The sequence below is a fragment of the Octodon degus genome, unplaced genomic scaffold (genome assembly GCF_000260255.1).
Source record: "Octodon degus isolate 3935 unplaced genomic scaffold, OctDeg1.0 scaffold00092, whole genome shotgun sequence".
NCBI classification, from domain to species: Eukaryota; Metazoa; Chordata; class Mammalia; order Rodentia; family Octodontidae; genus Octodon; species Octodon degus.
This window is the reverse complement of record NW_004524668.1, coordinates 5,380,227-5,398,111: the sequence shown is the minus strand read 5'-3', so window position 1 is coordinate 5,398,111 and position 17,885 is coordinate 5,380,227. Positions and strand designations below refer to the sequence as shown.

The 17,885-nt window shown below is 51.5% G+C and overlaps 1 protein-coding gene across 2 annotated transcripts in view; it reads left to right on the top strand.

Annotated features, from left to right (window-relative positions):
* The window catches only part of Vwa5b1 (von Willebrand factor A domain containing 5B1), a 59,842-nt gene that overhangs the window by 5,664 nt on the left and 36,293 nt on the right, over positions 1-17,885 (top strand). For both annotated transcript variants that reach the window (XM_023722590.1, XM_023722589.1), the window contains exons 2-4: positions 12,594-12,758; positions 13,993-14,145; positions 15,847-16,117. In XM_023722590.1, coding sequence (XP_023578358.1) covers positions 12,620-12,758; positions 13,993-14,145; positions 15,847-16,117 — 563 coding nt within the window. In that variant the 5' untranslated portion in view covers positions 12,594-12,619. The remainder of the gene's footprint in view (positions 1-12,593; positions 12,759-13,992; positions 14,146-15,846; positions 16,118-17,885) is intronic.

Below are 17,885 nucleotides of genomic sequence, written 5' to 3'. Positions count from 1 at the left end.
CCTTCTCCTTCTCCTTCTCCTTCTTCTATCTTTCAGCTACACAGCTCAGACTCATAGTGATCCTCCTGTCTCAGCCTCCCCAGCACTGGGATTACAGGCATGCACCGCCAAACCTGGGCTTCAAGGCCAGCACGGGTGCACCTGGGGTTCCAGGGCCAGCACTATATGCGGTACTGGGGATTGAACCCAGGTCTTTGTGCTTGCTAGGCAGGCTCTTAGACCCCAAGCAATCTCCCCAGCCCAAGCTTATTTTCTAGTGGACCATGGTGACCCAATCTCCCCCCTCCTCCTCTCTTACCCTCTTCCCAACTAGTATGACTTTCGTCCCTGGACCATCATTTTAGCTCAGAAGTTTTCATGGATCCACTAGGCAAGTTTGATTGTGCTGCCATAACAAGCCGTAATTTGTTAACCCTTGTTCATGTCTCATGTCTGAAGCAGGTCACACACGTCATCACCTACAGCTAGATCCAGGTTAGGAGACCTTTTCTGGGGACACATGCTCCCCTGCTCCCTGAGCAGGAAACAGGACAAGACAAGCACACACTGGCTTTTAAAGTTTCCACCAGGAGGGATACACCTCATTCCTGCACATCTGTTGGCTGAAGCTAGTTGCTTATCAGGCCTTCACAGGGACAGGTCCATGCAGCCAGCCTTGTGCCTGTGTCCAAAGGTGTAGGGATTATATGCTGGCTAATCAAGAGAGGAGCGAGTACTAACAGGAAATAAGGGAGAGAGGAAAGCTTGGCTTGGGCTAAGTCTACTCACGGGTCTTAGCTTCTAACTCTGTTTACTACCCCCCAGTTCAGATCTACAGATTACAATACATTGTGGCTGAAAGAATTGGTATCTGCCTTCCTCCAGTCCCAGAACAGCAAAGCAGGAGATTAGCTTTAATAGAGAAGGCTCTGCCCCAGGAACTCGGGTCCTGCATGACACCTCAATCTCCTGACTTTTTTTTTTTTTTTTTTTTGAGACAGGGTCTCACTCTGCAGTTTAGGCTTACCTTGAACTCCCTGTGTATCCCCAACTGGCCTTGAGCTTGCAGTGATCCTCCTGCCTCTGTCTCCCAAGTGCTGGAATTACAGTCATGCACCACCACCCTCAGCTTCCTGATTCATAAAATGGAAATAACAGTCTTTATTTTACCCCATTCTTAGAGTGCTGGTTCATTCACTGATATGAAAGTGCTTTGGCTATAAGTTGCTTTGCATGAGGCATGAGTGGTCATTGTTATTGCCTTCATGACTCAGTCATGGATTTGAAACTATGTACTTGTCTGGGATAGCACCCTCCCATGATTTTTAACCCTGTCATTTTCAGTTCTCTAAATTACTGAAGACTTTTCTCAGGCCTCCCATTTCCAAGCCTTATGAGATGCTGGGCTTGGCCAGCTATGCCTCCTACTCTCACCCTCCCAAACAGGACCAGGCCACCTAGTCCCCTTCATCAGCCATCCAGAGCACTGTTGAAAGTGTGTCTTACATTTTCTTGCTCTCCACAATGACTCCATGTGACAGGCCGTGTGGATCAGAAAATGGGAGCTCAGCAAGGCAAAGCCATCTGCCCCCCTGGCCCCAGTTGAAGCCTGGCTTCAAGCCTACTGCTACTGAGACTCCAGGGTCTGAGCTCCTGCTGCCCAAGCTGGGCAAGAAGGGGGCTTCTGAGGCTGCCTCCTCTTATCCCTGCCTAGTTTGCTGCTGACAACTCCAATTTGTAACTGGGACTGTCTAAGAGAAGCCTAAGTCTCCTGCGTGTGTGGATAAGGGATAATGTTGCTATGGATTTTGCCTGGCATAGTAGTAAACTCAGAGGGGGCCGCATGACACGGCTGGGATTTAAGCTCCAGAGCCTCACTTATTAGCTTTCTGGCCTTGAGTAGTTTTCTTAACATCTCTTATGTTCATGTGAATCTTCTGTTTTCTAAAAATGCATGTCTAGGATTCTGAGAAATCTGTGTGATAATCCGTATAATTGCTTAGCACTGCGCCTGACTCAACAACCGAACCTGTTCAGAGTACCAGGAGGCTCTAAATCCTAAAATGCTAGCTCCTTAAGCTGGCTTGGCAGTGGGGAACTCAGCATCCTAAAGGCAGCTTCTCCAGTGGCTTCCTGTTCCTTATTAGCCTTCTTCAACTGGCTCTGAACCAGCCAGGGACACTGCAGACCTCATCTGAGGTTCGCCTGCAAAACAGGGCCCCACGAGATCCATCTTGAGGCTTTTCAAAGTGCCCACTGTGTTCCTTTCACCCCTCTGCTCTGAACGACTCCCAGCAGAGAGCGCCACTAATGTGCTGGCTCTGCAGGATGAAGAGCAGCGGAGCTGATCGCCTGCTGGAAACTCCCTCACCCCCTCCAACAAGGACAGGAGCTGGGGGCTGCAGAAGGCTGGGGGTCACTGCAGCCAGAGTCAAGGAGAACAGCCTCTGAGTGAAAAATGAGCAGCCTGCAAGTATCCTGAGGCCTTGGCTGGAGGGAGGAGCAGGGACCAGAAGGACACTGCCCACAACCAGGTTGTGTCTGGGGCTACACTCCCTACCACCGCTTAGCTGTGTGACCTCAAAATCTACTTGACCTCTGTAGGTCTTGGTTTCTGCCCCTGTTAAATTGGGGTGCTCTGCCTTGTAGAGCCTTTATGGGAACCAAATGAGTTAATGCCCCCAGCCCTGCAGAAATGGCACCCCTTCTGGGGGTAGACTAAGTAGTGCACACTAGGCCACCCTTAAATAAGTAAGAGCTGTGGACAGCGGTACAAGACAACAATTCATACCTGTGCTTCCTCCAGCATTTCCGTGGGCTCTAGAACGTCAACTTGGGAGCAAGGTGTGGAATTCATTTCCCAGAAATGCCACTTCTGATTGCCAGATGAAGATGTTGGGGCCCATGTGCAGCTGGGGATCACCCCCTCCAGGTCATCATTCACTCATTCTGCCAATAAGAGTGAAGGGGATTTTCGAGGCTCGATGTTAAGAGCTCTGTCTGCAAAACAAGAGTTCACATTCAAGCTCCACCACTTAAAAGCATATCACCTTGAGCCAGGGACGGAAGCGCTGTGGCCTCCTCTCCTCTTCTGTGTGGGGGTCATAGTCATGTCAGAAGGGTGTCCTGGGATCACCTGGACTAATTCAAGAAAAGCACTTAGCACAACGCCTGGCATACAGTAATTGCTCAGTATGTGTTTGCTGTTTTGTTTTTGTTTTAAATGTTACAGAAACTGTTTTGTATGCCAGGGAATAGAACAAGTGACTAGAACAGCTTTGGTTCCTACCCCTGGGGCTATGCTTTCCGGGATGTTGGGCACACAGAGACACCAAGCAGTAGCCCACCAATCTTCAGGCCCCACCTGCTCTGCTGTGTGCCAAGCCCAAGGGGCATAATCATGACAGTACATGTGACAACAGGGCTGTAGTTTGGGGTCCACATAGAGTGAGTGGCAGAGTTGAAACTCAGCCCTAAGGATATTTAACTCCCTGGCCAGTTGCCAACCATAACTGTCTGCCACCCCTGGCTTCTCTGTGCCATCTGGGGGCAGGGAAAGAACACATAGGGGAGCAGTCTCACAGCTTGGCACAAACTTACCTGTGACTTCAGAAGGGAGCTAAGGCAATGAATATATTCTCCTGCCAACACCTGGGCTGGGTCCTTGAGTTGCCGGGGTATAGGTCTGAGGGTTGTAGATGCCCAAAACTATCTGTCCAGATAAGAGTCTAAGTAGGCGAAATGGTAAGACCAGGAAAACATCCCAAAGAGAAAAGGAAGGTAAAGCAATCACCAACCACTCTGGAGGATCAGGACCTGGGGTGAGCATGCTCCATCCTGGGTCTCCCCTGGAATCTTCACAATACGTGGCCCACAACCATCTTTCATTGGCCCATTGCACACAAGAGAGCAACCAAGTTTCTAAGGCAGTCCCAGTGGGGAAGCATAGAACAGGAGCGGGACTGGCAGGTCCCAGGAATAGAAATCAGTGCCCTCGTCTGTCATTTCTCCATGCTGAGGCATCTGGGGAGACCAAGGGTCAAAGACACCACTTTACCTTCCTGAGCACCCCAGTGTGAGAGGTACCTCTGGAGAGCTGCTCCAAAATAGCCTTTGCCTCTGCTTCGTCTTCCTGCCAGCACCTTGGCCAACAGCAGGGATAGGCTGAGATTCTGGCAGGGCTGGGTCTTGGAGAGGGGATCCATTCTGTGCCTTTGGGTGAGGCCACAAGGATGCTGAGAGCTCAGCAGGCTGAGCTCACCTTCAAATGCGCCTCTGGGAAGGCAGTGCAAACTGAACTTGTGTAAATGGAATCCGACGCTCAAAGTGAGGGGTAGGTTCACTTCAGTGGCCAAAGGCTTGGCACTAGAACCTCACTGGACCCCCAGGGAAGAGGTGTTGGCCCACCTGACAGCCAACACCACTGCCATGTACTTAAACCACCCTTCCTGACCTCATGAGGATCTTTGCAAAGACCCGCAGACAGCCCTCACTGGCCTGCAGCATTGCCCACACTGCCTCCTCCCTCAGCAGGACCAGGTCCAGCCTCTGAGCTACAAACCTCAGAAACTGCGAACAGCTAGACCTCAGCCCCCTTGGTGCTGTCTGTCCTGGGCATTGCACTACCCAGGTCCCAGGCAGTCGGGCAACATGAAGACCCCAAGTCCTGTGAAGACTGGCACTTTATGCCCCGATTGTTCTTCCACCTCCAAAAAGAGCCGGTGGCTCTCTGAGATGGGATCCTACAGGCTTTGGGGTAGAATAGAGGAATTTCACCAGTATTTTATTTTTTAAATAGCCCAATAGCTGAGATCTTTTCCCATCTTCTGACACATTCCATCTTATAAAATTGTTTATTCATTCATTCAACAAGCAGAGCATATGTGGATCATTCACTGCTGTTCCCCACTGTGGACCAGGCCTAGTACAGCATGAGGAATGCAGTGTGTACTCTACACACATATGTTGACTGAACACATGACACATGGATGATGAGATGGTTGACTTGCAAGGGCCACTCTAATAGTCGGGGGACAGTGTGTGCAGCACAGGACCCAACAAGACTTCATGGAGGTGGTGGCCTGGGAGCTGGGCCTTGCAGCATGGCATGATTTCTTCCAGGGGAGGTGGCATCCTTGCAAAGCCACCAGGACCTGCAGGGGGTAGTGTGCAGGAATCAACAGAAGAGGTCCTGACTGCGATCGATAGGCTGGGTGGGAGTCAGAAGCGTGGATTTGTCCCCCACAATGGCTGGATGTCGGAGTGAGCTGGGTATGTTTAGAGGAACGAGACAATAATGTGAGATCCCAGAGTTCTAGAAGTTTGAAACGATCAAGAGAGATCCGGGAGACCCAGCACCTGTCGGAGACCGCAGTGAACTGGGGGTGCAAAGGGCTGGGGTAGATTTCAGCTCTAAGACCAGAAGCAGAGTCAGAGAGGTCGCTGAGACCAGGGCCTGGGCACAGGCCAGGGACCTCCCTGCTCTGCGGGTCTGGAAGGAGCCAAGGTCGCCCCACAGGACAAGAAACTTGCCTGAAGCCACACATCAAAGAAGCTGAGGAAGAGTAATGCGGCCAATTACTCTAGAAGTGGCTGTCTAGAACTCTGATCCCAGGCAGGGTCCCGGAGGCTGGACCTAGCTACCACTCCACCAATATGTACCTTTCCAATTTCTAACTGAAGAGCAGATACTACCTTGGCCTTCTTGACCCCGGCCAGGAGTTCTGACAGAGGCTTTACCCACCTGTTGTGGTGGCTGGGGATCAGCAGGCCCCAGGACTTCTCCTCCTCCACATCGCTGCCTCTCTGGCACACACTGGGAAGCAGCCAGGGAAGAGCAGGAACGTGGGTTGGAGGTGAAGGTGTTCCCTTCAGCATGGTCACTGGCTGGCTCCCACGTAGAAGTGGTGGGAAGAGCGAGTAGAGTGAAAACCTGGCAGGCGCCCCCTAGAGCTCGGTGTGCAGCCAGTGCAGGAGCTAGAACACAAAAACAGAAGTGGCCCAGGGACTTAGAGAACTCACCACCTCCCAAGGGGGCCCACTGTGGAGGCTGGGGGGGTGGGGGCTACACATTACAGAGGGTGGCCCTGAGACCTCAGTCTGTAGGATGTGAGGATAGACAAGGCCCACGGGGTGGGGAACTCTGGAAGAAGTATCACAGGATGGACAGGGACATCGAGAACAGCTTCATGAAGGAGATGAAAGGAGAACTGGACCTGCCAAAGAGTAGGTCTTGGAAAGGCAAAAAAAAAAAAAAAAAAGAGCAATGATTAGCCCAGAGAAAGGTCACAGGGCACCTGTTCAGGGCCTGGTGAGGAGGTCAGAGGGTTTGGAGAAGGTGAACTTGGAGAACATGTCAAGAGGTGACACTGAGGCAGAGATGGGGACTTAATGGGAAGAGCCTTGGATGCCATGTTAGTGTTAAACTCAACAGAAGCCATTAAGCTGGGGGGAGGGGATATGCACGCGTGTGTGCACACACACGAGTGTGTAGATGCATGCGGGTGGTGACAGATAGGACCAGAAGGAAAACAGCCTGGAGAGGGTAGGGCTGGTCCAGGCAAGAGCAGGGACGCAATGAGAAGTGAAGGAGGATTTCCAGGGAACCCCTGGGCTGGACACGGAGTTTGGAGAAACTTCAGGGCAAGAGGTAACAGCCTCAGGAGAAAGCAGGTGGGCTCTGCGGTCCTTCTCCTTGTGTTCATTTCCTGGCCCCATCATTGACTGGCTCTGAGCCCTAGCGTATTCATCCATACAAGAAGTGTAGTTGTGATCCCAGCACTTAGCAAGGATGGGAAGGCCAGAGGAATGTAGCCTTGAGGCCAGCATGAGCTACATATAAGTTCGAGGCCAGCCTGGGCAAGACCTTGTCCATAGGTAAATGAACAAACTATCAGAAGTACTTTCCTCTGAGAGATGTCGCAAAATTGGGCTGAGAAGCACTTGAAGTAGGATTTCATTCCTTCATCAAATACTCATTGAGCACCTACAGGGTGCCTGCTGCTATTTTGTAGGTAGTAGACCTGGTAGTAACGAATTGAAACAAAATCCCTTCCCTCAAGGAATTATGTGCTAGTGGGTTGGGAGACACACTATACAAGGTGAATGAACAGAATAGACGTTACATGAGAAGCAATACTAGCTAAAGAAGAAATGAAGCGATGGGAGGCTATGATTTGAGAACTATAGAGTTGTTTGAGAGGTACAGCAGTTGTCGGTGGGGTCTGAAGTTCAAAGTCTGAGAGTGGAAGAGAAGGCTGAGCTAGAAAGAAGCAAAGGGACCGAGGACAAAAGAAGCAGGGAGCTGTTCCTGTTCCTGTTCCCAAGGATGGCAGAGCCTGGGAACGCAAGGAGCCAAGGCCAGTGCTGAGGAAAGGAAGGTGTGGTGGGACCTTAGGGGTGGCAGGCAATAAAGGGAGGGTAGGCAAAGGCACCAGGGACCCACGGGGGTCTTTAAAAAGGCATCAAAGAGATGGCCTTGGAACAGCCACTGGGACCAAGGAGGGGACCCACACCCTTCTGCCTCAGAGGAGTGACAAGAAATCAGCAGGCCCCTGGACAGAAGGCAGGGGAAGCAGTGCTCAGGCAAGGACAGAGAACGTCAGGAGTGATCCAGAGTGTGGGGAACTCGCAGGCTGCAGACAGAGTGCTTGGTGGCAGTGGCCACAGTGGGAGAACTGCTGATGGCTAAGAGCTGGCATAAGGAGGCAGAATAATAAAGTTACCCTATAGTCTGTTACAGAAGGGTGTGGCCCTGCACGATTGGGACAGGGAGGTGTACAGCCCTGGCTGACAAACAGTGGGATGAGGAATCCCTCGGAGGTCTGACTCACTCTTTCAATAAGTATTTATTCACCACTACCAGTGCAGGCACAATTCAAGACCCTAAGAGATTTGAGAAAATCAGGCCCCAATCCTTGCCCTTGTGGTGAGAAAGCAGATGATAAGTGATGGACATAATACATCCTTTAAATATAATGTGCTGGTGGTAATATACGTTATGGAAATAATGAAAACACCAAGTCAAGGAATTAGAGGAGAAGGTAGAAAAGAGACTGCAGGGTTAAATAAGGTAATAGAGGTGGTCTCTACGATCAGGTGCCATTTGGACAAAAATGTGAAGGGCTAAGGGACCACCGCACTCGGATATCTAGACAACAGCATCTCTTGGAGTAGGAAGAGCCAATGCAAGATACCCAAGGCAAAGCTCTAAAGCAAAGACATCAAGGAAAGTTCAGAAAGAAACCAGGTGCTCTGCCAGCCTCTCCTCCTTCTGGTGCTCAAGGGACGTGGGAGATTTAGGGGACTTGAGCCACAGAGTCACCGGATCCTTGTAGAAGAACTGCTCTGGCTGCTCCATTGATACATGGAGGGAGACAAGGGGGTGGCAACTGTGGAGGTGACAGGAAGGGGTCTGATCCTGAGCCTGTGGTTGTCTTTACTGTCTCTTCTGCCAGTTTCTCTGATCACCCCTGCCTTACTCCCTCTGCATCCCCAGCAGCAAGTGTCCTTCGGTGTCCTTGAGAGTGACTGGCATCATTCATTCACTTAATAAATATTTACCAAGTCAGGCATAAATATAAACAGTGCTCTGGCCAGAGAGGCAGCAATCCTCTGGGAATCGTAATTTCTAGGCCATCAGGAGACAGGGCTGGCACTGTCACACACATGCCGGGAACCTCCTCAGGGCCATGCAGGAAGAATTCCAGTGTTCAGATTCAGCCCAGTGGTTCACCAAAGAAACACATCCATTGCCCAAGTCATGTGGAGCTTTCTATGAGCCTATTGGAGATGAAATGCAACCCAGTTTGCATCTCAGGATACCTACTTCTTTTTCAAATGTTACGGATGTCTGTGATACATAATACTTCCCTTCATCTTGAGGAATTGGTACATAGTGCATCTTGAGCAACTGTCCCCCTCCTCCCTCCTTCCCTAGGCCCCCTTCCCATCTCTGCAGAGTCTGTCTTCCTCTTTGCCACCATCTCTCTCTCTCTCTCTCTCTCTCTCTCTCTCTCTCTCTCTCTCTCTCTCTCTCTGCTCTTTACATTATCTACATTTTGCATTTCTCATATTAGAGAAATTGTGTGATATTTAACCTTCTGTGCCTGACTCATCGAGATTTAGCTTCATGGCCTCAAGATCCACCGTTGCTCTTACAGATGACTAGCTCCACTGTGTACACGTGCCACATTTTCTTCATCTGCTCATACTCTGATGGGCATATAGATCCTTCCAAAATGTATCGGCCATGACTTATGCTGCTAGAAACACGGGTCTGCATCTATCCCTGTAATATGATGACTTTAAGCCTTTTAGGAAGATACCCAGAGGAGCTACACCTAGGTCAAATGGAATTTCTTAATTCAGTTTTCTTGCTGACTCTCCATGCCGATTTCCATGGTGGACACCCCCTTGCATCCCTCCCCAGTCCATAAGCCCCTCCCTCTCCTCCCATCCCCCGCCCCACCCCCAGTTTCATTTAAGGCCTTTCGTGTTTCCTCTGACCTCTCTGGCCACTTTCCAGAGTCAGCATCCTAAAAAGCAAGGAATTGGGCAGACAGGTTGTGGGGAAGGCCGGGAAGGAAGTAGGGAAAACAGATACCCAGAGGATGCGCCTGACACACGAAATCACCCGCTCACACCAGACGCCATCCCAAGGGCGAGGCCACAGCCTCTCACTGACCCAGAGAGGCATTGGTGGCTTGATCCCTACACCTGGGTGTTTCCTATGGCCTGAAGCCCCCTCGAAACCCAGGTTGCGAGGAACCTGGGAGCGGGGTAGGGGTCAGCCACCAGCATACCTGCTCTCCATCTCCCACAAGGATGACCTTGGTCTTCTCCTGAAGAAGGCCCTATGGAAGCCCCAGCTAAACCTGTGCATCCCCCAGAGCCAGACACAGCCTTCAAAGCTTTGAAGTCTCCCTCTGCAGAGCACCGTGTAAGGAGGAGGCCAGACGCTGTGACAATACATGTGCCTGGCATGTTTTCCTTGCTTCCTAAATCCCATAAATTGACCTGACTCTCTCTTTCCCACTCCCAAATTTCCTCTGTTGCAAGATAACAGATTTCTAGAGGATGGGCTGTGTTTGATCTTGTTATACCCAGGAGCTAATTAATTAATTAATTAATTAAGGGCCTGAAATACAGCAGGTACCTATCCTGATCGAGTGAGCTGAGGAAAAGTGCAGGAATTTGGCCCACAGGACTTCCAGTTTACTCTTTCGAAGAAGCTCTAGCGTCCTTAAAGGTCAGGGAAGAGTGAGCCTGTGGAGAGCTGCGAAGGACCGCGCCTACAGGATGGCGCTGGTTTCCGCCTTCCACCCCCCGTGGGTGAGCGCTCTCTGTGCGCACCAACTCCTTATATGGCCAGGGCTGCAGTCATGATTCGCTTCCGCATATGCTGGACCCATGGGTGATCCCCACGTGGCGCACTGGGCTTGGGCTCGGGAGTATATATTAGCCAAGGGCTGGGGGATTGGGGAAGAAGCTTGCTGTAAGGGGCCTGAATAAACCGCTGAAGGAAGAGCTTGGTGCTGATAACGCCAAGGTCGCAGGTTCGATCCCCGTACGGGCCACCACTTGTCGCGCACGACTTCGTCAGCAAGGAAGACGCAACACACAGCTCTTCCTTCAGCAGTTTATTCAGGCCCCTTACTGCAAGCTTCTTCCCCAATCCCCCAGCCCTTGGCTAATATATACTCCCGAGCCCAATCCCAGTGCGCCACGTGGGGATCGCCCATGGGTCCAGCATATGCGGAAGCGAATCATGACTGCAGCCCTGGCCATATGAGGAGTTGTTGTGCACAGAGAGCGCTCACCCACGGGGGGTGGAAGGTGGAAACCAGCGCCATCCTGTAGGCGCGGTCCTTTGCAGCTCTCCACAGAGTCTGGTGCTTTTTTATCAGCTTTGCTCATCCAAGCCTCACTCTCGGGTGAAGGACACTGTGGGAGGAACGGGTTAGACAAGATGCCCTTGGCAAGATTCCAGCCCGTGGGCTGAAGTTGAAATCTAAGTTCACTGCATCCTGAGATGCTGGCTCCCTAGAGCTACATTTCCCAACTGGCATTCTAGATAGGGCCGAGCCAGGGTGAGAAAGAGGAGAGAGGGAGGGTGGGTAGCGGGAGATGTGGTGCGCTCAGGAAATGATTCTGCCCTCTTGTTCTGCCCCCACGGAGGATTCAGGCTCTGCTTTGGCCACCGGGACAAAGCATTCCTGAGAGAAGATGCTGAGGATCCAGCGGCTCCCTCCTGGTTCTCTGTCTGCTTCCAGTTATCAGTCAGCCTTGGAGGAGATAAGCCAGGCTGAGAGCCGTCTGGGCCCCAGGCACAAAGGAGAACATAATTAAAAAGATGCCGCTGGTCTGGTGGGAGGCAGGAGAACATGTGAGGCTCTAAGCTGGGAGCTGAAGAAGACCTAGAGGCAAGGAGTTCCCTTCATTGAGAAAGGGCAGAGTAGCTGACACACACTGGACAGCTGTCCAAATGGCTGCCAGCTACCCACCCTTGGAGGCTTGACCTGGCTCCTATATCACAGAAGAAAACCTGGGGAGGAGCTGACATTGAATTTGTGTTCTGTGCCCTTTGCATGACTTTGTGTCCTCCCACCTCTCAAAGGAAGGCAGTTTTAGGACAGAACCCCAGCTCTAGAAGCAGGGTGCCTGAGGATGCTGGGGACAAGTAGCCTTGTGTCCAGAGGGAGCTCAGATGGACACTGAAGGATGAGGAGAAGATTCTAACTATAAAGCACATGTGGGGTGAGCCGTCTAGGTAGAGTCCAAAGTGCAGGCATGAAGAGAGCAGGACACACTTGAGGAATGGAAGCTTCCAAGAGCGACAGAAGTGATGATGACTAAGGATGAGCGCAAAAGGCCACCTGGAGGGCCTTGGTCAATATTCGAAGAGCAATGGGAAGCCACTAGGGATGAAAGGGTGCGGCACAGCTGTGTCCACTCTCTGTTGGAATATCCCTTCTTCTTGGCACTGGGTGGAAAATAACTTGAGCCGGGAAAAGTAGATTCAAGAAATCCAAAGGAGCTGAGGTCCAGGTGGAGACAGTGGGACCAGGGTGCTAGGGACAGAAGTACAAATGTGAGTGATGCAGGAGCTTCTTCAGAGAGAGGTCCCAAGCCCTGGTGATGGGCTGGGTATGTGGAGGGCTAAGAGGTGGCAGGAAGGATGCTCCTGGAGGAATGATGATGGCTGCCCTCATGCTGGTGAATCTGCAGTATCTAGAGAAGGGGGGCTGCCTGCATCAGCCATGCAAGGGGCCTCAGTTTGTGGGGCAAAATCTGAGGGTGGGATATCATTGGGCTCGCAAAAGGGACAAGGTGGGAACCCAACCTAGCACAGACTGCAGGAGGATCTCCTGGTGGAACGGGAAGCTGTTCGGCTCTATCCAAGGCTGGGAGTGAATCTCAGCAGTCTCTGAGAAATGGAAAGAAAGACTTCTCTAGGCAAACATTGGAAGTGATGATGGGCTTGCTAACTGGCAAGTACTTGAGGAAAATGAAGAGGCTGAAATTGACTGTCAAGGGTGGGGCAGGGTGGAAAATGTGCTCCTGAGGGGAACTGAGAACCTCTCCCCATGTCCTTCCTGCCTTGTCTCCTGCAGGCCCTGAAGGCTGACTAGCCGGCAGGATGCCTGGCCTGCTGAACCGCGTCACTGGGGCAGCGCTGCCCCTCACCGCATCTGATGTCACCTCCTTTGTCAGTGGTTACGCCCTCGGCCTGACAGCCTCCCTTACTTATGGCAATCTGGAGGCTCAGCCTTTCCAGGGTAAGAACCCCTGTTGGGGCTTCCCCAGGCCTCACTCCTGCATGCTGAGTGCCCATTCTGACATCTACTAGATGGTTGACATTTGGCAGGTGCAGTGACCCCAGAGTCACAGTTTCCTTATGTATAAGATAGGAATTCCATGTCTGCCCCTCAGACCTCAAAGCCAGTAGCAGGAGGGTCAGAATTTGAGCCCCAGCCAGGTGTCCCAGCACTTGGAACTCAGGTGTATTCCCCAGTCAAATGGTCAGAAGTCAGGACTCAGCCAGAGCCAGCAGACCCAGCCACAAGCTCTGGCTCCTTGGGGAAGCCCTGGTCCGCCATGAAGTCAGGATGCTCCTCTCTACCTATCCAGATGCTAACGGTACCAGGAGCAGAGGAAGAGGAAATACAGGAGAAAGGGCAGGGGAGACAGAATGACAGGCTGTGACTATAAATCATCAGTGTGAAGCAGTCAGCATAAGGACAGAAGGTGACCTGCCAGGAGGCTAACTGTGGCCAAGATGCCCTTCTCCTTTACAGGGATGGGATCTCCTCACCACGAAGACAACCTCCCCACCCCATTGCAGGGCTGCCCTGAGGACTGACCCTGACTGAGGGGAATCTGCCAGGAGCCTTTCGCCCCCTCAGAGATCTTGGTAGAGCAAATGGCCCCACTCCTTCATGGGAGGGAATCTAAAGAAAGAGACCTATAAAGCGACCCAGCCGAACAACTCTGAGGCAGCTGTCTTCCAACACAGGAGAAAGAAGGGCTCGCTCACTCCCAATCTATAGATGAGGAAACTGAGATTCGGGAGGACTAGAAGTCAGGGTCTGTGGTGGGCTTGCCAAGACCAGCAAAATCTGGTTTGGCTGTTTAGTAAGACCCCCAGGTGATCCGTGAGCTCTTACAGTTTGGGAAGCCCTGAGACAGATGCAGTATAGGGACCCTGGCTTAATACGTGTAGCTATTTTCTTGTTGTTGTTGCTGCTGATGCTGCTGTTGCTGTTGTTGTTTTGAGTCTCACAACAGCCCATCTTATAGATGTGGCTATGAGGTTTAGAGAAGCTATAGTCTTTATCCAGGTTGCCTGACTGGGAGACCGGACAGAGCCTGGATTTGGACAATTTGTTTCCTCCAAGGGTTACCCCGTGTCCTGTCCATCATACAGATCAAGGGATCAGGTTCTTTGCCCTGAGCAGGGAGTGCGTGCAGGGCGCAGCTGGGCACCCCGCAATGCCGGACCCCCTCCCGCAGGCCTCTTCGTGTATGTGCTGGATGAGTTCACCACGGTGATCGGCTTTGAGGCAGTCATTGCCGACCGCATCGTGAAGGTACAGATCAAGGACAAAGCGAAGCTGGAGAGCAGCCACTTGGATGCCTCCTGTGCCCGATCCCCGACTGTCACAGGTAAGGAGACCCAAAGGGTCACAGCAGGGGCTGCGCTGGAGGCTGCCTGGGCTGGTTCCTTGGGCAGATGGCTAGTACAGCAACAGGATGAGCTAGAGACAGCACTGAATCAGAGCCAGGAAGCTTGAGATGGGATCCTGGGTGACCCTGGGCCAATCATTAATTTCTCTGAACCTGTGCTTTTGTACCTATAAAGCAGAACAATGGGGCCAGGGAGAGAGCTCAGTGGTCTAAGCACCCACCTGGCAAGTGCAAAGACTTGGATTCAATCCCAAGCAAACACATGTGGTGCAGGCCCCACGCTGGGCATGCCAACCTGGCCACTGAAACTAGGCATGATATGCACACCTATAATCCCAGTGCTGGGGAGGCTGAAACAGGAGAATCACTACAAGTGAGACCCTGTACCAGATACATTAAAAAAAAAAAAAAAAAGCAATGTCCTGTTTTTGCCTCTAAAATGTGGTGAAGGTTGAAGGAGGGCAGGCAATAAAAGGGTTTTTAAGGTATCTCTAGAGATCAGAATCTCAAGTCCTTCAAACTCAGAGGCTGTGGAATGAGTCACCCAGGATCTGACTCCCTAGCTTGTTGCTTATGAGCGATATGAGTTTGGATAAGAAATTAGCCTAACCTATAAAGGGAATAATTATACCTCAAGTGCTCAACCAAGACAGTCCGTGTAGAGCACTCACAGCACAGTACATACCTAAAGCATGACTATGAGTCCTGCTATGGAGGAAACTGAAGCTCAGAGAGAAACAATGACTGTCTCAAGGTCACACAGCATGCTGGTGGCCAAGATAGGGCTTGGACCCAGACCAAGCACAGCATGGTGTAAGATAATTTGACCATGGGCTCTAGGACCATAGTGAAGTTTGTTTGCCTGATCTTTAAGATATTCAAGAATCAGGGCCGGGGAGATGGCTCAGTGGAATAAGCGCTTCCCTGGCAAGTGCAAGGGGCTGAGTTCAATCCTCAGTTCCGCAAAAAAAAAAAAAAAAAAAGAATCAGGGCCAGGAAGATGGCTCAGTAGAATAAGCACTTCCCTGGCAAGCGCAAGGGCCTCAGTTCAATCCCTGGTTCCGCAAAAAAAAAAAAAAAAAAAAAAAAAAAAACAGAGAGATTCAAGAATCTTCCAATGAACACTCACTGTGTGTCAGGTGCAAAGTTCTCCTCAAGGTGTGATTTCTCATGAGATGGGTAGGACACGCTTAGGAGTGGCCAAGACTCGAGGTTGAAGAGAAAGGTCTCCATAACATCAGAGCGGGAAAGAGAGGGACAGACTGGGGACCAGGGAAGCTTTCCTGGAGAAGTTGAATGCCAGATCAGAGTGGCTCAGTAGAGATAAAGGAATGAGTCCTTCAGATGGGAGGAAAGAACGTGAGCAAAAGCATGGATCCCTGCTGGGTATGGGGTGGGGGTAGGAATTGTGGGAAGGAGCTGTGACCATTTGTGGGGGTGTGGGTCTAAGTCTCCCCTTCCCAGCTAAGTACAGTGGAAGATACACAGGCCTGGAGTCAAATCCATGTGAATGCAGACCCTCCTTAATGTGTCAGTTTTCAATTGACTTAGGCAAGTCACACCTCCACACCAGGCCTGTTTTCCCATCAGCACAATGGGGGTGTGCAAACAGCCCCCACAGCAAACTTGGAGGGACTCGGAGATGCTGTGCACTGCCCCTGACGCCAGCCTGGCACTTAGGGGACATTCGGCAAGAGGGGGTTTCCATCGCCCCTCATTCCTGCACACCGGGAAAGGTGGCCTTGGATGAGGACTTGGAGCGGGTCCTGTTTGTGGTCAACCTGGGGACCATCACTCCCATGGAGAATGTCACCGTCTTCATCAGCACCTCATCGGAGCTCCCAACGCTGCCCAGCGGGGCCGTGAGGGTCCTCCTGCCTGCCATCTGTGCCCCGACGGTGCCTCAGTTCTGCACCAAGAGCAGTGGCCTTTCCAACCCACAGGCCCAGGGGTAAGGAGGCTTTCCAAGGTCTGGTCACAGCTGGGGCAGCGGAGTCCACCAGGCCAAGGGAGCAGGTGTGGGTGGGGGGACAGTGAGTAGAAGGTGGGTCTCTGCCTGAGAGTTGCCTCCTTCAGAGTAACCTGTCCTTCTTCTCTGTAAAATGCCCCAGAAATGCCCCTATATCAGTGCTAGCAGAAATACTAGGGTTTGGACCACTGAAGATCAGAATTCCCAGAGTTTCTTTTTCAATTCACATAAGAGGTATTTTCTGAGCACCTACTGTGTGCTGGACACTGGGCTATGTGTTTAAGAGAGGGCAAGAAACCAATATGGTCCCTGCTAGCTAGTTACCTGGGCCAAGGAATCATTGTCTGTTTTGCATTTAAGTGTAGAACTAATTGTTATATACATGAATATATAAATAATTATGGAAAAAGTGTACTGAGGAAAAAGTTCCTTGGGCTGAAGCCGTAAAAGAAGGACCTAGCCCGGGATCTAGTGACCAGGCCAGGCTTGGCTGACCCCTAAGGAGGAAGAAGGCACAGGGAGTGCATCCTGGCACACAAACAGCAACAGGGACAAAGGCCCTGCGGGAGCAAGGACAGGGATCCAGGTGGGGCTGATCCTTGGGTGGCATCCAACGAGGCTCCAAGGCCTGGGTCATCCTTGACCCTACCAAGACTTTGTGTTTCTCCCCAAAGCAACAAGGAGCCATGTACAGGGTTTCCCACAGGGCAGGAGGCAGAAATGAAAAGCCCAATAGCAGGAGAGTTCCTCTGTATTTTCCTGGAGGAGTAGGAAGGGAAAGGAAAAAGGCTGTGGCAGGGCACAGAGAAGCTGGTAGTGGCACAAGACGGCCTCAGACGAGCCATGTGTCACCCTCACAAGTGCTTCCATTGCCATTACCTGCAAGCCTGGTGCATTTGCAAGGCGGGGCCTGGACGGACCAGGAAACAAGAGGCTCAGGAGGCCCTGGTGGCCCGGGGCTGCCCTGTTAAACTGCTTCCCACCCATTCCAGCAGACTCTCAGTGAAGAGTGACACCAGAAAGAAAATAAGAAAGCCATAGGATACTGAGTGTTCAGAGGCCGTGGAGAGAGGGATACTACCTCCCTGCCTGTGGAAGTTGGACCCAGAAAACAATCTGGTCTTGCTCGGCCCCTGCCCTTGACCCAGGCACACCAGAGAAATTCTTCACAGAGCCAAAGGCAACATGGGCAAGCATATCTGTGGTGGTGTTATTGTGGGTACAGGGAGGTAGAGGCAAGATCAAATGGGAACAAGCTAATGACATCCCAGGTGCCACCATGTTAGCAAGAACTTTGGTTTGTGGTCACCTGGACACAGCTTAGAAACATAGTGATTCGAGCATGGGCTTGACCCAGCATTCTAGAAAGCTGGGTAGGAGGAGCACTTGTTCAAGCTCAGCCTGGGCAACTTAGAAACTTAATGAGACACTGTCTGAAGCTACAAGATAAGAAGGGATGGGACATAGGTCAGTACAAAGGCTCTGGAATTTAACACCGAGAAAAAAAAATGGAGTTAAAAAATATAAGTGCTTAGGGGCCAGCCAAATAACTCAGTGGACTAACGCACCTGCTTAGCCAGAGCACAGTGACCTGGGTTCAATCCCCTTGTGCCTGGCCAGCCCCAGCCCCGGGGCACACTGATATGGTGACTGAGACTGGGTGTGGTGGCACATGCCTGTAATCCCAGTGCTTGGGAGGCTGAAAACAGGTGAATCACTACAAATCCAATCTATGTAGTGAGACCCTGTA